At 49.7% G+C, this 24571-nt stretch overlaps 1 protein-coding gene across 2 annotated transcripts; it reads left to right on the top strand.

Annotated features, from left to right (window-relative positions):
• Nucleotides 1-849: 849 nt before the first annotated feature.
• RMND5A (required for meiotic nuclear division 5 homolog A) lies at nt 850-19912 on the top strand. 2 transcript variants are annotated; one of them, XM_066572971.1, is made up of 9 exons: nt 850-1320; nt 8059-8204; nt 11141-11275; nt 12190-12290; nt 14054-14220; nt 14299-14464; nt 15363-15465; nt 17454-17608; nt 19102-19912. In XM_066572971.1, the coding sequence occupies exons 1-9, from the start codon at nt 1179-1181 to the stop codon at nt 19163-19165; spliced, it is 1179 nt and encodes a 392-aa protein (XP_066429068.1). In that variant the 5' UTR covers nt 850-1178; the 3' UTR covers nt 19166-19912. The 2 variants fall into 2 exon arrangements, with proteins under 2 accessions (XP_066429068.1, XP_066429069.1); XM_066572972.1 differs by having other exon boundaries at nt 851-1320; nt 8062-8204.
• The last annotated feature ends 4659 nt before the right edge of the window (nt 19913-24571 follow it).

Genomic DNA, 24571 nt, shown 5'->3' with positions numbered 1-24571 from the left:
AGGCGCTTTTTTTAGCGCTAAACTTAATTGGCATTTCCTAATTCACGGCAGTATATAGCGAAGACGTATTTGGTCTTGTGACATCCGATGATTGCACTACAGCAGGAGGAGCACCAGAGAAATTAATGAAAAATGACAAAAATAACTATTTCCATTTTGGTTTATATAATTTCTACATTTACCATAAATCACAAAAATACTTAGAAACTTTATTTTAGAATCATATTCACTCCTCAAACTTTTTCCCAAATAGACACAACTGGAGCAGATTTATCACCGTAAACTTCTTTGTTGACCATAGCAACCAATCACAGCGCAGCTTTCATTTCACCTCAGCTGTTTAATAAATAAAAGCTGCGCTCTGGTTGGTTGCTATGGGCAACAAAGGCATTATTTTTAACGTTACATTATTTTGAAAATTAAGACCCGGTACTTCGGTCCTACTTAAATGAACCCGGTTTTTAATGAGTTAATAGCCAGATTTGCTTTCCCTAACAACCAATCAAACACAGAAAGTCTTGTGACGTCAGGTGGCAGCTTCCGAAGCCCCGCCCAGCAACAACATCCGAGACCCGGATGTTAAAAAAACACGGACGCAATCACAACTACAGGCAGGGGGAAGCAGAGTGACGTAACCAGATGGAACGTTCCATTAGTTTACGTCGAACTGAGGGTGGAGTTCGAAGAGAAGATGTTTACCGCTACCAATAAGTAAATAACTTAGAGTGACTATAACTCCTTAACACGTTTAGTTAAATATTATATAACGACTGTAATCAGCTGAAGATTTGACAATTGTATTTCAGTGACCATTTTACTTGACATTTACTTTGAACTCCCCTATAATGTGCAGTGGTACAGTCCCGGTAAAACAGGTCAACGATGAGCTCCGTTAAAAAACAAAAACAAGCCTCGCTGACGTAGAGCTGCCGGTCCTCGGGCTGTTGGAGCGGAGTGAGCGCCGGGACTACGGAGCGGTAGCGCTGACACCGTAAGGCCGGCGCCGCGTCCTCCGCCTCCCTGCTCTTCCGCCCCCACAGGTCGCATTGGCGGGGGCCGCTCCGGCCCGGGCCGAAGAGCTGCTTCTGCTGCTGTCTGAGGAAGAGGAGGCCCCGGGGCCGCCCCCCCGCCGCCCTGTGCCACCGGGCCCCCCGCCCTCCTCCGGACCTCCCGGGGACATGGATCAGTGTGTGACGGTGGAGCGGGAGCTGGAGAAGGTGCTGCAGAAGTTCGGGGGTTACGGGCAGCACTGCGAGCGGAGCCTGGAGGAGCTCATCGAGTACGCGGGCGGGCTGAGGCGGGAGATCCTGCAGGCGGCCGGTAAGTCACTTACAGCCAACCAATATGGCCGCTACGGTGGCATCGCTAGGGGCGACACGGCAGCTTACGGTGTCCGCCGGTTACGGCCCGTCCTCGTAGCGCCTTCCTATCTGCCATGAGAACCGCGAAACGGAGCGCGAACGTTTCCGTACCGGAGCCGGCGGTCTGCGGGTTCAGGCGGTCCGTTATTTACCGCCTCTGTTCCGTTTTATACACTAGATGAGGAGCGCGGAGTGTTGGGTGCTCAGCGGGAGGCGGTATGGAGGCCGGAGACGGCCGGTGGGGACGCGGATGGATTTGGGGGACGGCCGGCGGGGACGCGGATGGATTTGGGGGACGGCCGGCGGGGACGCGGATGGATTTGGGGGGGACGGCCGGCGGGGACGCGGATGGATTTGGGGGGATGGCCGGCGGGGACGCGGATGGATTTGGGGGGTAGGCCGGCGGGGACGCGGATGGATTTGGGGGGTAGGCCGGCGGGGACGCGGATGGATTTGGGGGGGACGGCTGGCGGGGACGCGGATGGATTTGGGGGGGGGACGGCCGGCGGGGACGCGGATGGATTTGGGGGGGGACGGCCGGCGGGGACGCGGATGGATTTGGGGGGGACGGCCGGCGGGGACGCGGATGGATTTGGGGGGGACGGCCGGCGGGGACGCGGATGGATTTGGGGGGGGACGGCCGGCGGGGACGCGGATGGATTTGGGGGGGGACGGCCGGTTGTCATTACTAGATTGGCCTGTCTTCTGCCTGGCGGCTCCTCCATGACTGCGGCTCAGCACACGCGGGTCCAACTCTCAGCAAGGACAACGTCTGCCTCCAATAACTCTGTAGAGACATCCCCGTTGGTCCGATCCGAATCTACAACTCCAGGACTGCAAGGCGGCAGCGCTGATAACTGGGCCACCATGCTTCACAAGAAGAAACGTGAGAATGTAGAACCTCCATGAAGATGTTGACCGTGGTCAGACATGAAGCCCCGTGCTGGCCGCTGAGCCACCATGCTTCTAACTTCTCCATCCCTGGTGGAAGAAGGAACCAGCATGGTGGCCCAGTTATTAGAGCTGCTGCCTTGCAGTCCTGGAGTTGTAGGTTCAAGGTTAGTGAGGGTTGCCCCTCGGACCCCTGGACTCTAGGCCGGGGCCACATCTGCCTCGGTATCTCTGGTTGGAGGTTCAATCGCTGATCCCGCTGCAAATACTGGAAGAATACAGATGTGGCACGTTATCTTCAGAAGGACCCCTGTGGCAGGCGGGTGGTAAAGCAGAAGGACCCCCGTGGCAGGTGGGTGGTAAAGCAGAAGGACCCCCGTGGCAGGCGGGTGGTAAAGCAGAAGGACCCCCGTGGCAGGCGGCGGGGTCCGCCCAGCGATGTTCAGTTCCATCCACAGACAGAACCGCTCAGCCGAGGGATTCCCTAAACTGAGTAGAAAAGCATAATCGTGGGCGCAGATGTGAGCCCCCCAGTGCAAACCACTGAGCCACACTGGCTGGCGAGGCTCCTAATGACTGTCCTGTCGTATTATAGGGGCGGTGGACACTCTGTGTGGCCTTAGGTCGCTCACATATGTTCAGAAAACGCTGCGCAAAACCGCAGCATTTCACCGCGATTTTACCTGCATGTTTCAGCGTTTGAGAGCGCTACCCAATGCCCCCGTCACTGTGATGTGGGGTGAGGTGCGCTAAAACGTGAAAATGGAGCAGACGGCGCTTGAAAATCGCATTGTTAGAAGCGCTGCCTCCAGGCGCAGGTCTGTGACGCCCCACTGAAGGGTGGTGTGACGCATCCAGTGTGACGGCCTCAGGCCTTGTGTGCAGCCGGTTTTCTTCTCCCTTTGACCTTGGGTTCACACAGGTCAGAAGCCCGCCGTAAATCTCGCAGTTTTGCTGCAGCGAAAAAAACGCGAGATTTCCGCCGGGAAAGCGCAGCTTCAAAACTCATGGCACTTAGCTGCGGGTTTTGGAGCGGGCGCTCCCACAGAGAGGAGCGCGGTGGCAACGTAAAAAAATAGGCCTGCTGCAGCCGGGGAATCTGCCGCAGCGCCGGCTTTGCCACGACTGGTCGGCCGTCCCGTGTGGACGAGATTTTTGACAAGTCCCGTCCACGTGGCTGGCTAATCTCTGGATTAGTGGCCGCAGGTGGATTTGCCGCAGGGAAATTCTGCACGGAATTTTCGCGCCAAATCCGCCCTGTGTGGACGCAGCCTTCGTGTAGATGGCACTACATAAACAACACCTGCTCAGCCCTGTGTAAAAACAGGAGACATATCGCCCTCTCCTCACTTGGCCCCCGCAGCTGCGCTCTTCTGACCCCGAGGACGATGTCCGTGTACACACATGTGACCGCTGCTGCCAGTTACTGGATGAGTCTGAGTTACAGCGATAACTGGCGGCGGCGGTCACATGACCCAATGATGGGACGTCGCCACGCTGGACTGGGCATCAGTGATTGGATGACGTCTTATATATGATTTTTTTTTTACCCCAGACTGCCCCTTTAACCTGATAAAGACCAAGCACCATAAATATACGGCACTTGTTCCTGGGCTTTAATCCTGGTCAATAGTACAACTATGGCGTGGGTCTAAAGCTCCTGCAGTCTAGTAGAGACGGCCGCGGACCCGGAGGAGAAGACATGAGCAGCTTATAACCTCTTCTGCGGAGTGATGTCTAGAGAATAGAAGAAGCGGCCGGGCAGTTTCCACATATGATTTCCATCCGAACACATGATCGCTGCATGCCCTCCGTCATGGCGGAGCCGCAGGGTCTTGGTAGACCCCAGACCAGCTCTGCCAGTGACCGAAACAATGCTGTATACATCCGGAGCGTTCCTGGCGTATGTGCTGAACGTCCCGTGTCCGGGGTGAGGACTTCAACAGGTCGTAACAGCTTCCGGGACTGTAGGGGTTATTTTATCAGACGTCCGCTTTAACAAGGCGCCTCCCAGGGTCCTCTGCTGACGGCCCGGTTCCTGCTCCCGGCCCCCTCGCAGACCACTGAGGGTAAGCTGCAGCCGGCCGAGCGTTTCCACTGCAGCTCCATCTATTACAGGTGGGACCCTCCATCTATAAGCCCATCGGCAGCCCCCTTTAAACTAAGTTATGGTGCTGTTAGGGGACGTGACCAGGAGTCGGATGATGTACTTTATTTATAATGGCCTGCGACTCAGCGCTGTCACCCGGTGAAGATCACATGGGGCACCAGAATCTGCGCACTTCTATATAGTCTATGGAGAGCGGGTACACAGGACTCTCGAGTAGTCAGATCTTTCTACGCCGCGCGATCCTCTCCGGGTGACTCTGTGGCTCCTGGTCACGTCCCCTAACAGCACTAGAACTTAGTTTGTGGCTCAGTGGGGACATGATGGGTAGCCTTTAAAGGGATTGTCTGCTTAAAGGGGTTTTCCAGGGAAATACTATTGATGACCGGTCATTAATAATTGACCGGCTGGGGTTCGCCGCTCGTGCCCGCTCAGCTGATCAGTCGGGAGCCTGAGCTGCAGACCCCAGCTGATCAATTGTTGATGACCTATCCTGATGGCAGGTCATCAGTAGGATTTCCCTGGAAAACCCTTTTAAAAGCGTTTTTATAATTTGATCCATATGAATGAAAGCAATAAAACTACCCATGATCCTGCGCTGCAGCCCCGCTGTATCTGTAGACCGCGGGAGTCAGGTGTTTGCTGCCTGCCAATCAGAGGCCGCAGCGGTACCACTCTCCTCCTGGCATCAGGTGTTTGCTGCCTGCCGATCAGAGGCCACAGCGTTACCACTCTCCTCCTGGCATCAGGTGCATGCTGCCTGCCAATCAGAGGCCGCAGCGTTACCACTCTCCTCCTGGCATCAGGTGCATGCTGCCTGCCAATCAGAGGCCGCAGCGTTACCACTCTCCTCCTGGCATCAGGTGCATGCTGCCTGCCAATCAGAGGCCGCAGCGTTGCCACTCTCCTCCTGGCATCAGGTGCATGCTGCCTGCCGATCAGAGGCCGCAGCGTTGCCACTCTCCTCCTGGCATCAGGTGCATGCTGCCTGCCGATCAGAGGCCGCAGCGTTGCCACTCTCCTCCTGGCATCAGGTGCATGCTGCCTGCCAATCAGAGGCCGCAGCGTTGCCACTCTCCTCCTGGCATCAGGTTAGTACCGCTCGTTCTATTGCCTTCACTCAAGGATCTAATTCTAAAAGTTAGTTTTTAACCGGACCAGCACTCCACGGGTATCCAGTACCGGGGAGGATGTGGTGGCGCGGCTGTCCTGGGCGAACAGTGGCTTGGGCGACAGGTTTCTCCTCTCTTGGGCTCACCGCAGGTCAATCTCTGCAACACAGTGAGGGGCAAATGTCGAATGCACATTTGCTGCAGATCCAGATGCTCAATGAATGACAAAATCTGTGTTCACAATTTCTTACGCAATTCTGGGTTTAGAAGTGACCTGCTATTACTTAAAGGGGCTACTTCAAAACCTAAAAGTTCTCCTCTATCCTGTGGTTTAGGGGATAATCTTATCACCGCTGATCCTTAGAATGGGGTTCCGTGTTCTTGCTTCGCCTTACTGCCCCCTTCCCGTGGTGAGGAGAAGATTGAACAGAGCGATGGCCGCGTCAATGGGACTGCCAGAGACGGCCAAGTACAAGCACCCGGCAATGTCCATCAGTCCTATTGAAATGAATGGAGAGGTGCTACAAGTGTCAGCCAGCACTCCTTGTGATGTCACTGCGGGTGAGAGAAGGGGGAAAAGGGGACCCCCATTCTCAAGATTGGTAGGGGGCTCAGTGGTGAGACCCCCACCAAACATAGTTATCCCCTGTCCTGTGGATATGGGATAACTTTAGATTTTGGGGCGGCCCCTTTAGCGCAGATGACTTCAGACGTTTCACAGATTCTACTTCTTCACAAGGCTAAATCCCCATGTGGATCTGCGTCAAAATATGCAGCTTGGCTGCTGCTCTCTGCCTCGATTGTAGAAGTGGAGTCCACACAGAATTAAATGCAATGGCTTTCCCTGCGTGCCCTCATACCCCACTTACCCGGGACGAGCTGTTGGCCACACTGACCGGCGCTCGTCCCAGTGATGCCCGCTGCTGTTATACAGGAGTATCCCTCGTAGCGCTGCTGTTCAGAAGTGACCGGCCGCTGGTTCCACTGAACGACCGAACAATCCTCGCTCGGCCGCTGCGTGCGTTCACACAGGACGACTATCGCTCAAACTCCCGCAGGGGCGTGAGGATGGTCCCATGTAAGTGGCCTACAGTTGTTATGGTGGTTTCTCACTTACCCCACTAAGTACTGTGTCCATGAGCTTTGAGCTGTTGCTGTGCCCCACAGTTTGGCGCAGGGGGCGGTCCTATTGTCCTGTACGGGCGCTATCTTTGGCTCTTGTACTTCCTGCAGTCTCTATTTTTGGATATGGCTCTGAGTTGTCCATTGTCTTTGTGATCAGTGACCGGCGACAGAACAATAGTTGTACTTGGCCCGCACCCAGCGTGAGTACACTTACAGGTCACTGCTCCGTAGCTGCGCTCTTCAGGGGGTGGTTTTGTCTGCTTTGTTTTCTTTTTTTATGTGAAGGACATTTTCAGACTCTTAAGGCCCTTTTACACGGAACAAATATGATTCAAAAATCATTCAAAAAAGCAAAAAAATTAGCTAATTGTTCTGTGTAAACGCAGCCAACAGCAAACGATCATTCACTTCTCATTCGTCGTTCATTTTATGACTAAATCGCGGTTGGCTCGTTCCCTGTCGTCAGTTTACCCCGCGCTCCTTCAGTCACTTATACAGTCAATGGGAACGACCTGAAGGATTTCTCGTTTGACCGCGCCAACGATGTATCAGCTGTATAAACAGGCTGCACGAGCGACCGGACATCGTTCACCGGCTCATACAAGACATTGGCACATAAGGGCCTCTGATATGGGTGAATGAGAATGTGTTGTGTGAAGCTGCACCTGATCAGCGATAAAGGAGGAAACGCACGTTTATTGATTGATCGCATCTTTTTTGCAACCGAAGGTGGGAAAAAAAATTGTTGGCGTGTAAACTGCGGATGTGCTAGTGACATTGAGATTGTATCGGCTCCTTCGTCCTCCATACATTCTGAATCTGGCTGTGTGAAGGAAGGCAAATTTGCGCAAATCTCATTGATCGGTGCTTGTTATACGGCTCAGATCAAGCCATGAAAAGGAGCCCTTGGGGTTCATTCACACGACCGGGATTTCAGCACGTATTACACCTGCAATGCACGGTGAATGGAGTCAATGAAAGTATTGAATATTAACCCTTTCCAATCCTCTCTGACCTCTGAAGACATTATGATTTAAGGCTGTACAGCTCTGATGTTGGAAGACGTCCGTCGGGGTTCTCTTACTGTATATTGCCAGCCTCTCTGCTGTCGGAGCCTATCCAACGTGTCATCTCATGCAGTACTGGCTTTAGCCAGGATATAGCGCTGTTGTATAACAGCAGAAAAAGAGTAAGCCCCCTAGGAAAACCAGGATACAAATTGGATTGGAAAGGGTTAACCTTTTAACCATTAATCTATGGTTGCTTGTTGTAAGATAAGCAGCTCTGATGGCTGGCAGCCACTTATCTGTAAACCTGCTTGCTCCCCGGTCTGACTGCACGTTCTTCATGAAGTCGGACGGATGTGGTGGACTATAGCGAGTCTCCTTTATGAATACTGTTTTGTGATTACTGACCACAAGCTGCGTTGTCCATAACTGACTTCTCTCTCCCTTCTGCCCAGTAGAACAAGATGGAGAACTGTCCGGGACGCTTTCTCTGGTGTTAACGCAGTGCTGCAAACGGATAAAGGACACGGTGCAGAAACTGGCCTCCGACCACAAGGATATCCACAGCAGTGTGTCCAGGGTGGGGAAGGCCATAGATAAGGTACGGTATGTGTGATCTGTGCCAGTCTCGGCACGTATGGAATATAACCTCGGCTTTACCCCTTAATGCTCCAGGACGTACAGATCCGTCATGGATGTTCGGGTTTGTATAGATGGGGATCAGGGGTCGATCCAACTCCTTACAATGCAGGTGCTGGCTGTTTCCTACAGCTGAAGCCCACCCATAACAGCTCTAATCAGCCCCCTCCGTAAAAGTCCGATATATCAAAGTAACACATTATTAACCCCGCACGGTCAGCGATATACTTCCTGCGCTGTCTGTGCCACCAGTGGCAGCGGGAATCAGCTGATTGTTCCGAGCGGCAGGACCCTACTGATCATCTATTGATGAACTGTTCTGATTGAAAAAGTTAGTCTTGGACAACTTGTGTAAGTAAAGCTGACCGCTCATTTACCACTGCCTTGAGGCTTTATGTACAGGTAGTAGAGCAGGGGTGACTTATGCCTCCCACTGGTGGATTCAATTTGTGAGCTGCTGTCTATAAATGTAAAGGGGTATATATTGCTAAGAAAAAGCATTTTAAGTAAGCCTACCCATAAAGATAAGCTTGGGGGTGAAACTAGGCATCTTCCCAAAGGGCCCCGGAACAAATGGGGCGGATACTTCTATTCTATACACTCGAGGTCAGGGAGGAGCTGATCTTGCGCCCTCTCTGCATTAATGCTTGACGGCTCGTATATCCAAAAAAATCTCTCTTGCCTATTGCCATCACTTTATTAGGGTACATTATAAAGACCCCACATGGGAGTCTCCGGATGGCTCGTGCCTACTACATTGACGTACGGAAGACCCTTCCTATGCATTCCCTGGCATAAGGCTACAACACTGCATGAGCTGAACCTTGGAGCCCTTTTACACAGGGTGACTGTAGAGCACCCGACCGTCGTCCCAACGGTAATCACTTCTATGCCTCAATACAGGAGCAGTAATCGCTCGTTGAATGGAGGCGGAACGCGTTGGGATCTCTTCCGGCTGCCCGCCTCCATTCAGGGTAAACAGGTAGTCGTACATAGACTTAAGCAGGCTTAATTATTATCATGTTTGCATAAACAACAATAACGATGAATTGTTCATTGTGGCTGTTTACACTGAACTAGTGAGTTTCGCACGATTCAGCGATTACCTGAATGATCATCTTTCTGTGCAGAAGGGCCCTTGGGGTCTAGTCACAGGCAAAAAGTGGGGGAGGATTAAAGAAATCTCATCTGCACGCTGCTTCAGAAATCCGCATGGAAGTTTACATATAGTGCAGATACCCCTTGCAATGCAAATGGTCAAATCTGAGGCAAAGTCACAGAGATCTTGCAATGCAAGCTGCAACAAAACTGCCCCATCTGTCCCGCGCTATACCCTCGGGCCTATTCACGGGCTGTGTGCCATCCGCAGACGGCATGCTGCACTATTAAAGCCTGTGTGGTTTTTACATGCACGATTTTTCACACAGACCAAAATAAAATTGCCCCATGTCTAGAGATGAGCGATCGTGCTCATTAAGGGCGATTTTGCAATCGAGCATCGCTATTTTCGAGTATCTTGACTACTCGGGTGAAAAGATTTGGGGGTGGCGGGGGGTAGCCGAGGGAAGTGGGGTGGGGGGAGAGAGCTCCCCACTGCTACCCCCCATCCCCCCGCTCCACCACGCCGCCCCCTGAATCTTTTCACCCGAGTAGTCAGGTACTCAAAAATAGCGATGCTCGATTGCGAAATCGCCCTTTACAACTACGTTCGATCATCTCTACCCATGTCCTATTTTTTTTTTTCTTCCCATTTTCATGGAGAATAAAATCTACAATATGCAGTAACCGTACAGATTGGTCACCTCAGACGGCTGTGTTCTCTCTGATGTGAGTTGGCACAATCTGCCGTACAGCCGTATGAATTCGGCCTTGCACAATATTCACAGTAGTTGGTTTGTTAATGGCCGTAGCGTTAACAAATAGTCCTGCTCTAATATCCTGGGGCGAGTCATACACGTTTACATAGTATGTAAGGCCGAAAAAAAGACACATCCCTCAAGTTCAGCCTATTATCCCCCAATGTTGATCCAGAAGAAGGCAAAAACCCAAATGAGATAGAAGCCAATTTTCCCCTTTAAGGGGGGAAAAATCTTTCCTGACTCCAATTACTCCTGACTGATTAATCCCCGGATCACCGACCCTTCTGAAGTAATCAGTGATATAACGTAATATTATTACACTCAGGAAAGGCGTCCGGCCCCTCGTGTACACTCATGATCTTATTTAACCATTACCGGACAGTAATCGTATAAAGCTTCCCTCCACCATAACAGAACTAGTAGTGCGCGTCGTCGTCTTCTGAGAGGTCTCTTTAATAATTTATATGACTCTCCCACACAGGTAACAGATGGTGAGTGACAGAACCATTATAGTGCCCATACGGGTTGTCACTCAGCGGCTCACAGCCTCTATGGCATGTACAGCTGCACTGTTATCTCTTCTACTCTACTATGTATCTGTTTTCACTGGAGATGCTGTTCATGCACCAGGAAGATCAGGATGAGAGGCATTATAGGTCCTTGTCTCATACGGAAGCGCGGCAATACATGAAACTGATATGATGATTGATCAGTGAGATTGCAGCATCTTTGACTCCACACTGGGGTTAAAGTGATTGATTTCCGATTCTTTAATGTGTCTCTGGGTATTATGTCCTGGGGTAGCGGCACAGTAAGAGGTGGTGGGTATGACGGTCCCCTTTGGCTGCTCTGACCACCTTTTGAGTGAGCGGTCAGATCATGAAGGGAAGAGTCCTATGTCTTGACAACAGAGCGGTCTATGGGGGTTGTGTGGAGCGCCGCTCACGGGGCGAGGCTGCTGATTGGGTTTTGAGTATATTTCTATAATGAAGTTCCCTTGTCTATTTCATATAATTTATGTATATATTTTTTTCCCTAGAATTTTGATGCAGATATCAGCAGTGTGGGGATTGATGGCTGCTGGCAGGCGGACAGCCAACGTATGCTCAACGAAGTAATGGTAGAACACTTCTTCCGGCAGGGGATGCTGGATGTGGCTGAAGAGCTGTGCCAGGTATCTGCTGCCAAATGTACTACCTAAATCTCCTTCTGCACCAGTTCTCGCAGTGCTGAGATCCAGGTTTAGGGAATGTGACATGGCAGATCATGTGAGGGCAATGTGCTAAAGGGGTATTCTGGAGACTTAATGGTTTTAAAGTTTCATCAACTGGACAGGTGAAAACTGATAGTTTGGTGGTGGGAGGTCTAACAGCTCAGACCCCAGGGATCCAGTCAGCCTCAAATGAACAGAGCAGAGGCTCCATTCATTTCAGTGAAACCATCAGAGATTGTCAGGCAAGATGTGACAGAAACCGTTTTTTTGTTTTACCTTTTTTTTTTTTTTTTAAATAGTTCAACATAAAACTAGATAAATTTGGTATTGCCACAATTGTACAGACTCACAGAATAAAGCTGATGCACCATTAATGGCGTAGAAACAAAAATTGGGAAATTGCATATATTTTTATTTATTTTTCATTTTACTCTAATTGCAGTTTTTTTTAGGAGAAAAACAAAACAAACTTTCCAACACATTATGTGGCGCATTAAATGGATCTATTTCAGCCACTTGAATGTATGGGATGCAATGTTTATGTAAACAGTGAGGGGTTTGCGTCACTCGCCCACTGTGCTGATTGTGGGGGGTCCCAGAGTCCAAACCCACATTAATGGAACCTGATATGCTTATCCTAAGAACGGACAACAAATGCTAAGTCCCTTTTAGGTAGGAGATGCCGGAAAAGGACACTTGTAGATGCTTTGATTTATGTGGGTCTTCCTAGCCGAGCTCTGACTTTACCTATGTTTGTTATATCGTGTCACTTGGGATGAAGTCCACTTGGCAGCGGTCAGATGACCTTTACCTATCGTTCTTGCTGGATTGTACGAGCTGCTCACGGTCTGTTCTGTCCTTCCTCTGTTCTGCAGGAAGCTGGACTCTCCATAGACCCGAGCCAAAAAGAACCATTCGTTGAGCTGAATAGGATATTGGAGGCACTGAAGGTTCGAGTTCTCCGACCGGCTTTAGAGTGAGTATTAAAAGGGTATTCCGGGACATTAACTACTGATGACCTATCCTCAGGTCATCAATAGTTGATCTATAGGGGCCCACTGTTTGGGATCCCCACAGATCGGCTGATCGTTTGGCTCACTCTAAGTGCAGTCGGCTGGATGTCAATATAGGTGGTCTTGCAAGAAAGTGTAATCGTCATCTTCACCCCCATTGAAATCAATGGGAGCGCTGCCTCCTGTTTCCCGGAATATGTCTATAAATGACACTGTTGTCATCTTTTTCTTTATTTCTCTATATCTTTTTCTATAATTAGTAAACGTAGATTTATTCTGCCTCCGTGAAATTGGTTTTTCTCTATTTATGCATCTAAATAAACCAATATATGTAATTCTTTTTGTCCTGGTTTCACGTTGCAAGGACAACAGTGTAACTCTAAAAATCCGAGAACCCCTTCCATCACAATGTATTTAAAAGAACACTAAACAGAGTCCCAAAAATAATTGTCCTTCCCCTCGTTTACACGCCCTTGGGGCGTGGGTGTTTTTCATAAACATATGAACATGCCCTGCGTGCGCAAACAAAGTACAGTCAACAGCAGGCGCCCGCAAATCAACTTCGTTCATAACGCAAACATGTTACGCCGAAGCATGCACATTTGCGCATACACCAATGTGAAGCTGCCTTAGGCCTCTTGTCCATGGGCCCGCATGGTTTTCCCGTGCAGAATCCTGCAGCAGGTTCCACCCGGCCCGCAGACATAAGGCCGAAAAATACAGTGTGCTCGCCTGTCCAGATGCTGCGGGGCTCTCCTCCGTTGCAGCCGAATCTTTTTTCTTCTGGCCGGTGGATGCACTCAGGACACCGGCAGCGTGCCACACGCATGCTCTGTGCAGTTTTTTTTTTTTTCTTTTTTTAAACTTCTGCTTTCCCACGGTCCGCGACACGGATGCAGGGACAGCTGTGTCTGTGCAGTGGATCCGGACAACTTCCACTGGCTTTAATGGAAGCCGCGGGAGAACCACACAAAAATGGAGCATGCTGTGGTTGTTTTCCCGCGTGTGCGACCAGCACGCCGGGGGAAATGACATCCACAGGTATTTAATTACCTGCAGGTGTCCAATGATTCCCTATGGGCGTGGATCACGCAGGTGGGAGACCTCTGCGGATTTAAGAAATCAATTTTCCCCATGGACATTGGGCCTTAGTCATCCCAAATTCTTATTTTATTCTTAAGCACCCCGTATGTAAATGTCCGGTCTAGCGTCATCTGGGTGATGCCTGCAGCTACTCGAGTCACTGAGTCCGCATACTATCCTCGCTCCCTCCTCTAAACCGCCGGCTCCTGACTGCAGTGCTTATGCCATTTGGGCCTCTGCTCACGTTTTCCTCTTCACATACAAAGTAAAGCAATGTGTGTACACTGCATGTTTCAGAAGACGCGGTAGATGGGCTTTCACCGCTAGATCGGATCTGCAGCGCTTTATTGCAGCCAGGTATACCAAATCGTGGAAATTGTTAGTATCTGATCATTAGGGGTCCCAACTGTGGATCCCCAACGATCACAAGGACACAACTTTCTAAGCCAACCCGCACGGATGTAGACATGATCGTCCATGTGCACTGCCACTCCATTGGTCTCCACAGGACTGTCAAACTTGGCTGTAGTTGGGTGTAAACGAAAAAAGGTTCCCCTTCACTTCCAGTAAGCAGAGATCTTGAAAATACTGCAGATGGTCAGGGAGGATTTAAATTTTTTTTCTTTCTTCTCTTTCCCCATAGATGGGCAGTATCAAACAGGGAAATGTTGATGGCTCAGAACAGCTCACTGGAGTTCAAGCTTCACAGATTATACTTCATTAGTTTACTGATGGGAGGAGCAACCAACCAGAGGGAGGCGCTGCAATATGCCAAAAACTTCCAGCCTTTTGCTTTAAATCATCAGAAAGGTGAGTGATCCCCGGCTCATTATTGGGGAATGGTCACTGGGGAAGTTTGTGTATTAATCCTTCTCTTCCATCTCCTAGATATCCAGGTGCTCATGGGAAGCCTTGTGTACCTGCGGCAGGGAATCGAGAACTCTCCCTACGTTCATCTGCTGGATGCAAACCAGTGGGCAGACATCTGTGACATCTTCACTCGGGATGCCTGCGCCCTGCTGGGTCTATCTGTTGAATCTCCTCTCAGTGTTAGGTGAGTGTCGTGTGCCTGGCGAATAAAGGCCCATTTACATGCAACGATTGTCATTTGAGCGACTCAATGACTTTTTTTTGCTTTCAAGTGATGACTGTTTACACATAAAGATAATCTCTTGAAATCCTCCTCATCTCCCCGGTTAGCTGGGTGGTTGGGTAGCTTTTATATGTAAAGAATAGTAGAGGATTGTTCGCTCAGGTTGGTGCCTGTATATCTGAAGAATCTCTAGGTGGGCGGTTTTTAATTAGTGCGGGGGGGGGGGGGAGCCATTGTCTGCTGCAGCCGTATGGGGATTGGCTTTTGAATGAGTCATTTTGTTTAGCTAGGCAAACAGTCACCCCTCCCCTCCAGTTGGGTGAGGACGGAACAACTGCTGTTTTAACCCTAACAGCAAGCGAACAAACTAGTGACTATTGTTATGCAGACAGACTCTGCAACCAACGACAAGTGAGCAAATAGTGTATGATGGATTCGCCTTTACACGTAACGATTATCGCTGACTTTTTCGCGACGATTGTTGCCTGTAAACGGGCCGTAATACTTTATTTTGTATTCATAGGACAGTTTATCTTCCTCCAAGACTTGTAAGGTCAGCTAGGGCTACACAGCCACTTTGGCCACAAAGGAGGCCCGAAGATGACTAAGCACTGCAGCATCACGCTGCCACTGATCTCAATGGACTTGCAGTGTGGGTCATGGGTTGCCGTGACATCACAGTTTAACAAAAAAATCCATTTTACAAAGTAAAAAAAGGGGTTTGTTTGGTTTTTTTTTTAATGTAAAAACTGAACAAATCTCTTATGTTTAACATAATCTATAAAAAAAAAAAAAACTGTGAGCCTCCCGTCCATCTAGATGTAATGGTAATGTGAGGTTCTTATCTGTTCTCTTGTAGCTTTTCTGCAGGGTGCGTGGCACTTCCAGCATTAATTAACATAAAGGCGGTAATTGAACAGCGGCAGTGCACTGGAGTGTGGAATCAGAAGGACGAGTTACCGGTGAGTAGAGCGCTTCTGTCTCCTATGTAGGGAGAACTGTATAATGTACACTTTCCGGGTGAGTTATTACATAATATGGGGTTTGCACGCTCTACCAATTTTGAGGGTCCAGAGAGATTCCCAAACTTTCAAGAGACTTTGGCACTGAACCGGGCCTGTCATCATCCTACGATTTTTAAAAAAATCAAAGTGCTTCATCTTCCAGGTAAAAAGTGGTCAGAGGCACCCTATACTTAGTGGTTGTCCAGCACTTTTTACTATTGATGACCTATTTTCAGGATTGGTCATCAGTAGTTGAATGGTGCCGATCCGCTGCTCAGGATATTCACTGTCAGTGCATAAAGCACTGGGAACAGATCGTGCTGTCAGCATTGCAGCAGCCTGGTTTGGTATTACAAGCACAGATCTCGTTGAATTCTATGGGATCTGCTGCAGTACCAAACTGGACAGTAGCACTAAAGATGGCGCTGTCGGCACTGACAGCAGGCTGGACGATCAGGACAGGTCATCAAATGTAAGTCTCCAACAACCCCTTTATGTAAGTGGGGAGATTACAGAAACTGGGTGGGAGGCATAGCTGTTTTATGTAGCCATACGTGGATCAGGGACCACTACCTGCCTTCTGTTATCTAGAGTCAACGTAAGATAAAACTATTAGTTCTACCAGTTTTTAATAGGAAAATGTGGTTGGTTTGTTTTATTATGTATTTACTTATTTTTTTTTAATTCCTTTTTTGCCAGCCACATTCGGCTTTGAGAGATACTTTGGTGCGGCACTATTGAACCCCGGGTATTGCTGGGCTTTTCCTACTCTGCACATAAAAACAAGCCAAGCATGATTTAAAAGCCTTTCCAATATGCTTTGTGTACCTGTACTCGGGTCAGTCTGGGATGCAGATCAGCAATCACTGGACTCTGCTGCACGCCGTCTCCTCGCTTCTGCCTACGTTCTGCCGATAACCTTGGTGCAGCTATCTTCCGGTTCTCTTATCTGAATGTTCATTAGATGGGCGGGCGAACAGGGTGGGAAACAGCCATCCATACGGAGCGTGGTGGGCAGACCAAAGGCTGGCTGCAATGGCAGTACTAAGGATGATGGGCCTTGTAGTAAGGCTGGGCGTGAAATGGTGTGGCGAAACTTCTGATTGTCAGCAGACACTGTGTGCAGTGGGAGAAGGTAATAGACGGGCGCATTGGGACATCTAGGACTGATTTGTCTGCTTTTTGGAAATTGACGGAATCCTTGGAAAACCCTTTTTAATTGTGTAAAGTGTAAGTTCAGGTACGTTCTCATCTCAAGGGCTGATAGCAGGCTGTGCCTTACAAGTACATAATTCTATGACAATCCATCGGCACTCTGCAATGGCATCATGTGTGGGGAGAGCAGAGCGAGTCGTCCTCCTATTAACGGCTTCAGCGTTGACCATGATGTCTAAGCAATCAAATGGTCTGGATTGGAATGATCTAAGAGCCCATTCCTACCCCCTTTGCAATTCATGGCTTGCATGTACATCACTGGTCTTTAAGGGGTTAAAAAGGAGATCCCTGCTCTACTGATGTCTGCTTTAGTAAAAAGGTGTAGTCCGTTCAAACAACGCTGGTGGTATCTCTAACAGAGGAATGTTACATTACATGATTCCTTCACTACACGTTTCACTTGCTTGGTTGCTTGCTGCATCGAGTAGGCCTCTTCCGCTTGGAGGTGATCATAGCCCCAACCCCCATTTCCCCAAATGTAAGTTTTTTTGCATGATCTATATTGGTGATTTGCAGCACTTTGGTAGCCTGTTGTGCTTGGAGTTTGCAGGTTCTGAAGACCTTCTTCCCTAATGGTTATTATTGCTATCCAGCACAGTCTGCAGACTAAATGTAGTGATGAGCCAGCCGGCTTACCTTGCCAGTTGTGTTTAGTATGGATTGTCTTCTCTAGCAGTTTCTGCCGGTCTCAGCAGTGTGTAACGGATAATGTTTTCTGCATTTCTTCTCAGATTGAAGTGGACCTGGGTAAAAAGTGCTGGTACCATTCAATATTCGCCTGCCCCATCCTTCGTCAGCAAACTACAGAGAATAATCCTCCCATGAAACTCGTTTGTGGACATATAATATCAAGAGATGCATTAAATAAAATGTTTAATGGTAGCAAGTAAGTATGTGAACCCTGTACATCAACTTGTAGTATTTTCGGTCTTATTTTATGCCCAAGTAGTCTACTTGAGGTTTTTTTTTTTTTTTGTTTTTTTTAGGTCTCTTTAATCTCAGAGCAAAGTATTAGCCAACTAATGACAGTGCCCGGTGTTCAGTGTGCAGCGGTGCACACGTCCACCTGATGAGCAGAGTACTGGAGGGGACGCACGCTTAGTCAGTGGTCCGCTCTTCAATGGAAATGGGTTTCCGTCTTCTTGTCAGGAGCAGTATAGCTCATATGACTCTTCGCACAGAGGAAGTAAGACGGGACTATATTGGCTGCCATAGGGGGAAGGAGACTGATTCTATCCAGGGCTTGCCCCCAGTATCACCAATGTGTGGACACTTGAGGGCAAAACATGAAAACGGTTTTATGCTTAATAACGCTGTAAATTACTTTAACTCTTATTAACAGCCTTTCAGGACTTTAAAAGGAAACTGACGCCTCCTATAAGCATCATAAACTAAGTTATGTTGCTTATAGGCTAGGTCCCGCTGATTCCAGGGGTGTAACTTTATACTTACCTGGCTCCTAATTCCTGCGCTGTCAATCTTAGAAGTCGGTCTGCATTCGGTCAGTATAACTCTTTTCATTCAGTCCAGGCTTGCACTCAAGTAGAGAACAGTTGAGTGTGCGCTCAGACTAAATGAAGAGTCATGCTAACTGACCACTTGCTGGGTTGACTGCGATGGAATGTGGAGCCTTGTAAGTATAACAATTACACCCTCAGACTCATAGGGCGCTATCCTACCTACGTGCACCATAACTTAGTTTATGGTGCTTACAGGAGTTGACAGGTTTCCTTTTAAAGCGGTCCCAACACCTCCCCTTGTCCTGTCACTCCTATTGTAAAATTGTCAATGCTATTGCTCCTAGTACAGCAGATCTACCGTATGAAAATTACCTGGTTTCCTGCAGAAGTCGGTGTGAACTCTTGGTCAGTGGTGATCCCATAGCTGCGAGATCTCACTAGTTGTTGGGAGGGTTTACGTCTTGCCTAATACCGCACAGTACGAATACAGTGGTTGCCATCGGTATGGACTGTGATTAGGCAATGCCACGACTAACTAATGAGATCTCTCAGCTCTGATGCAGCAGGATTATGGGAGTGCTGCTGAGCATGCCAGGATCCCCAATGACTAGAGAAGTTCATACCTGACTATTTTTTAATGACTCTGGATCAGTCTTTTTGACTACACCATGTATATTATCTTATATCTGATATCTACTGGTGGCGTCGGTAAGCGGACTGACTCTTATTTTTCCAAACTCTGTCTTCAGCTCCGACACCTTCATAAATGCTTCATGTAAAACAATTAGTGATTTACTGTAGTAAAATGCTAAATGGGGTTTAATAACGTTATGAGGGCAGTTAGTACATCTGTACCGACTCCACAGCCTAAATGTCCACAACTGTCATGGTGTTTTTCAACGGTCTTTCTTTTCTGCAGATTAAAGTGCCCGTATTGCCCTATGGAGCAGAGTCCCGGAGATGCCAAACAGATCTTCTTCTGATCACAGGGGTGTCGCATTGGCGTTTGGTAGCCTCCTAGGTTTTTAGTGCATTTGAAGAAAGCTTGGGGAGTTTTTCCCATATTTCCATTTATTACAGAAGACCCAGGATCATCCTGAATTTTTGGTAAAAATCATCCCACAGACACTACAAACAAGTATAATCCTGACCACAGTCTAGACAGCGCCAGGGTTGAAGTCTTGTTGTAAATGTGCGTCCCAAGGACCTTCCTGTCACCTCTATATATGGCCGCTCTCCAGCAGCGGTCAAACAATGCAGGTGGATTTTTGTACTTACAAAGCAAGAGATGATGTAAACTTTTTATTGTTGAAGCCCAGAACACCCCCCCCCCCCCCCCTTCCTTATTCTCTTCTTACCATCCCCTCGTCATCTGATTGCTGATTGTCAGTATAGAGCAATGTTGTGAGTTCTCCTCCCTCGTATGGTGTATATAACCAAACCGTTCTACAGAGATGTCTAGTACAGGCCATAGCCGATAGAGGATTTAACATGTATTTTTTTGCTAAGAGAAATTGCTGTAATATCTCCATAGATTCATTTTAATTTTTCTTTTCCTTTTACTGTACTTAACAGAAAAAAAATGTAAATAAAGCCGGCACCGTGACTATAATTTAATAAGAGTGAGGAGCTATCTGCTGCTAAGATATAACGGGGGTATATTGTGCTTTTACTGAAATAAGAAATGTTTGTGTGAACAGAATATTCAATAAAAAAAAATATGACTTTGACATTTGTTGGGTGGATTGTATTACCGGCCGTCGTCTCATAATCTGTGACTAGAACATGAGAATCACCCCTTACTGACAACCAAGATGGGTTTTACTGCGGGCATTAAGGGGGCTTGGGGTAGAACATTTTAAAGACAGCAGCTTAGTCTAAAGCCAGCACATGAGTCTCGTGCCAGGGAGAGCTCTGCTGCCTCCTGACAGCGAGGCGCCTGCAGTAATGGCAGAGAGCGGAGAGACTTCTCATCTGGCCATTTAACCCCATTCATAGTGTGGTCAGTAGCAGAGCTCCTTTTGTCTGTCCGTCCCCTCCCAATGCAATTCTGGGATGCTGATGGGTTGCCATGGCAGCCTGAGATCTTGCAACAGGCCATAAACACATTGTAAAGTCCCCTTGAGGGACGTGTATTAAAAAATAAATAAACACTAGAGATGAGCGAGCACCAAAATGCTCGGGTGCTCGTTACTCGAGACGAATTTTTTCGCGATGCTCGAGGGTTCGTTTCGAGTAACGAACCCCATTGAAGTCAATGGGCGACTCGAGCATTTTTGTATATCGCCGATGTTTTCATTTGTGAAAATCGGGGCAATTTAAGAAAGTGATGGGAACGACACAAACGGATAGGGCAGGCGAGGGGCTACATGTTGGGCTGCATCTCAAGTTCCCAGGTCCCACAAGAGTGGGCCCCCCCCCCCTCCCAACAATTTTTACTTCTGAAAAGCCCTCATTAGCATGGCATACCTTAGCTAAGCACCACACTACCTCCAACAAAGCACAATCACTGCCTGCATGACACTCCGCTGCCACTTCTCCTGGGTTACATGCTGCCCAAGCCCCCCCTCCCCCCCACGACCCAGTGTCCACAGCGCACACCAAACTGTCCCTGCCCAGCCTTCAGCTGCCCTCATGCCACGCCACACATGTCTATAAGTGCGTCTGCCACAGGAAAAGCAGGCACACACTGCAGAGGGTTGGCACGGCTAGGCAGCGACCCTCTTTAAAAGGGGCGGGGCGATAGCCCACAATGCTGTACAGAAGCAATGAGAAATCCAATCCTGTGCCACCTCCATCTGGAGCTGCACACGTGGGCCACACACTATTCATTCTGTCAAGGTGTCTGCATGCCCCAGTCAGACCGCGTTTTTTTATAAATAGTCACAGGCAGGTACAACTCCGCAATGGGAATTCCGTGTGCACCCACAGCATGGGTGGCTCCCTGGAACCCTCCGGCGGTACATAAAAATATCCCATTGCAGTGCCCATCACAGCTGAGGTAGTAATGTCATGTTAAATGCAGGTGGGCTTCGGCCCACGCTTCATGCCCCAGTCAGACTGGGGTTCTTTAGAAGTGGAAACAGATGCATTTACAACTCCCTGTGGACCCACAGCATGGGTGGGTGCCAGGAAGCCACCGGCGGTACATAAATATATCCCATTGCATTGCCCATCACAGCTGAGGTAATGTCATGTTTAATGCAGGTGGGCTTCGGCCCACACTGCATGCCCCAGTCAGACTGGGGTTCTTTAGAAGTGGAAACAGATGCATTTACAACTCCCTGTGGACCCACAGCATGGGTGGGTGCCAGGAAGCCACCGGCGGTACATAAATATATCCCATTGCATTGCCCATCACAGCTGAGGTAATGTCATGTTTAATGCAGGTGGGCTTCGGCCCACACTGCATGCCCCAGTCAGACTGGGGTTCTTTAGAAGTGGAAACAGATGCATTTACAACTCCCTGTGGACCCACAGCATGGGTGGCTCCCTGGAACCCACCGGCGGTACATAAATATATCCCATTGCATTGCCCAACACAGCTGAGGTAATGTCAGCTGTAATGCAGGTGGGCTAAAAATTCATTTGATTACACTGTAGGCGAGGGCCCCCAAAAATTGCTGTATCAACAGTACTAATGTACATCAGAAAAATTGCCCATGCCCAACCAAGAGGGCAGGTGAAACCCATTAATCGGTTTGGTTAATGTGGCTTAATTGGTAACTAGGGCAGGAGGCAGCCCAGTTAAAGGGGTTGTCCCGAGGCAGCAAGTGGGTCTATACACTTCTGCATGGCCATAATAATGCACTTTGTAATGTACATTGTGCATTAATTATGAGCCATACAGAAGTTATAAAAAGTTTTATACTTACCTGCTCCGTTGCTGGCGTCCTCGTCTCCATGGTGCCGACTAATTTTCGCCCTCCGATGGCCAAATTAGCCGCGCTTGCGCAGTCCGGGTCTTCTCCTCTTCTCTATGGGGCTCCGTGTAGCTCCGTGTAGCTCCGCCCCGTCACGTGCCGATTCCAGCCAATCAGGAGGCTGGAATCGGCAATGGACCGCACAGAAGCCCTGCGGTCCATGAAGACAGAGGATCCCGGCGGCCATCTTCAGCAGGTGAGTATGAAGACGCCGGACCGCCGGGATTCAGGTAAGCGCTGTGCGGGTGGTTTTTTAAACCCCTGCATCGGGGTTGTCTCGCGCCGAACGGGGGGGGGGGGGGTTTAAAAAAAAAAAAAACCCGTTTCGGCGCGGGACATCTCCTTTAAAATAAAAATTGGTGGAGGTGAAAGTTTCAACGCTTTAATGAGCATTGAAACGTAGAAAAATTATATGACTGAGCCTTGTGGGCCTAAGAAAAATTGCCCGTTCGGCGTGATTATGTGAGGTTTCAGGAGGAGGAGCAGGAGGAGGAGGAGGAATATTATACACAGATTGATGAAGCAAAAAGGTCCCCGTTTTGGATGGGGATACAGAACGATGCTTCCATCCGCGGGTGCAGCCTACGTATTGTTTAGGTATCGCTGCTGTCCGCTGGTGGAGAAGAGAAGTCTGGGGAAATCCAGGCTTTGTTCATCTTGATGAGTGTAAGCCTGTCGGCACTGTCGGTTGACAGGCGGGTACGCTTATCCGTGAGGATTCCCCCAGCCGCACTAAACACCCTCTCCGACAAGACGCTAGCCGCAGGACAAGCAAGCACCTCCAGGGCATACAGCGCGAGTTCAGGCCACGTGTCCAGCTTCGACACCCAGTAGTTGTAGGGGGCAGAGGCGTCACGGAGGACGGTCGTGCGATCGGCTACGTACTCCCTCACCATCCTTTTACAGTGCTCCCGCCGACTCAGCCGTGACTGGGGAGCGGTGACAGTCTTGCTGGGGAGCCATAAAGCTGTCAAGGGCCTTAAAGAGTGTTGGCCTGCCTGTGCTGTACATGCTGCCTGATCTCCGCGCCTCCCCTGCTACCTGGCCCTCGGAACTGCGCCTTCGGCCACTAGTGCTGTCGTATGGGAATTTTACCATCAGTTTGTCCGCCAGGGTCCTGTGGTATAGCAACCCTCTCGAACCCCTTTCCTCTTCGGGTATGAGAGTGGAAAGGTTCTCCTTATACCGTGGGTCGAGCAGTGTGTACACCCAGTAATCCGTAGTGGCCAGAATGCGTGTAACACGAGGGTCACGAGAAAGGCATCCTAACATGAAGTCAGCCATGTGTGCCAGGGTACCTGTACGCAACACATGACTGTCCTCACTAGGAAGATCACTTTCAGAATCCTCCTCCGGCCATACACGCTGAAAGGATGACAGGCCAGCAGCATGTGTACCCTCACCAGTGGGCCAAGCTGTGTCTCTCCCCCCCCCCCCCCTCCTCCTCATCCTCCTCCTCCTCCTCCTCACCGCGCTGAGATATAGACAGGAGGGTGCTCTGACTATCCAGCGACATACTGTCTTCCCCCGGCTCTGTTTCCGAGTGCAAAGCGTCTGCCTTTATGCTTTGCAGGGAACTTCTCAAGAGGCATAGCAGAGGAATGGTGACGCTAATGATTGCAGCATCGCCACTCACCACCTGGGTAGACTCCTCAAACTTTCCAAGGACCTGGCAGATGTCTGCCAACCAGGCCCACTCTTCTGAAAATAATTGAGGAGGCTGACTCCCACTGCGCCGCCCATGTTGGACTTGGTATTCCACTATAGCTCTACGCTGCTCATAGAGCCTGGCCAACATGTGGAGCGTAGAGTTCCACCGTGTGGGCACGTCGCACAGCAGTCGGTGCACTGGCAGATTAAACCGATGTTGCAGGGTGCGCAGGGTGGCAGCGTCCGTGGGGGACTTGAGGAAATGTGCGCAGAGCCGGCGCACCTTTCCGAGCAGGTCTGACAAGCGAGGGTAGCTTTTCAGAAAGCGCTGAACCACCAAATTAAAGACGTGGGCCAGGCATGGCACGTGCGTGAGGCTGCCGAGCTGCAGAGCCGCCACCAGGTTACGGCCGTTGTCACACACGACCATGCCCGGTTGGAGGCTCAGCGGCGCAAGCCAGCGGTCGGTCTGCTCTGTCAGACCCTGCAGCAGTTCGTGGGCCGTGTGCCTCTGATCTCCTAAGCTGAGTAGTTTCAGCACGGCCTGCTGACGCTTGCCCACCGCTGTGCTGCCACGACGCGCGACACCGACTGCTGGCGACGTGCTGCTGCTGCTGACACATCTTGATTGCGAGACAGAGGTTGCGGAGGAGGAGGAGGAGGGTGGTTTAGTGACGGAAGCATACACCGCCGCAGATACCACCACCGAGCTGGGGCCCGCAATTCTGGGGGTGGGTAGGACGTGAGCGGTCCCAGGCTCTGACTCTGTCCCAGCCTCCACTAAATTCACCCAATGTGCCGTCAGGGAGATATAGT

This window comes from Eleutherodactylus coqui, chromosome 7 (assembly GCF_035609145.1).
Source record: "Eleutherodactylus coqui strain aEleCoq1 chromosome 7, aEleCoq1.hap1, whole genome shotgun sequence".
Taxonomy (NCBI): Eukaryota; Metazoa; Chordata; class Amphibia; order Anura; family Eleutherodactylidae; genus Eleutherodactylus; species Eleutherodactylus coqui.
This window is presented reverse-complemented; position numbering and strand designations above follow the sequence as displayed.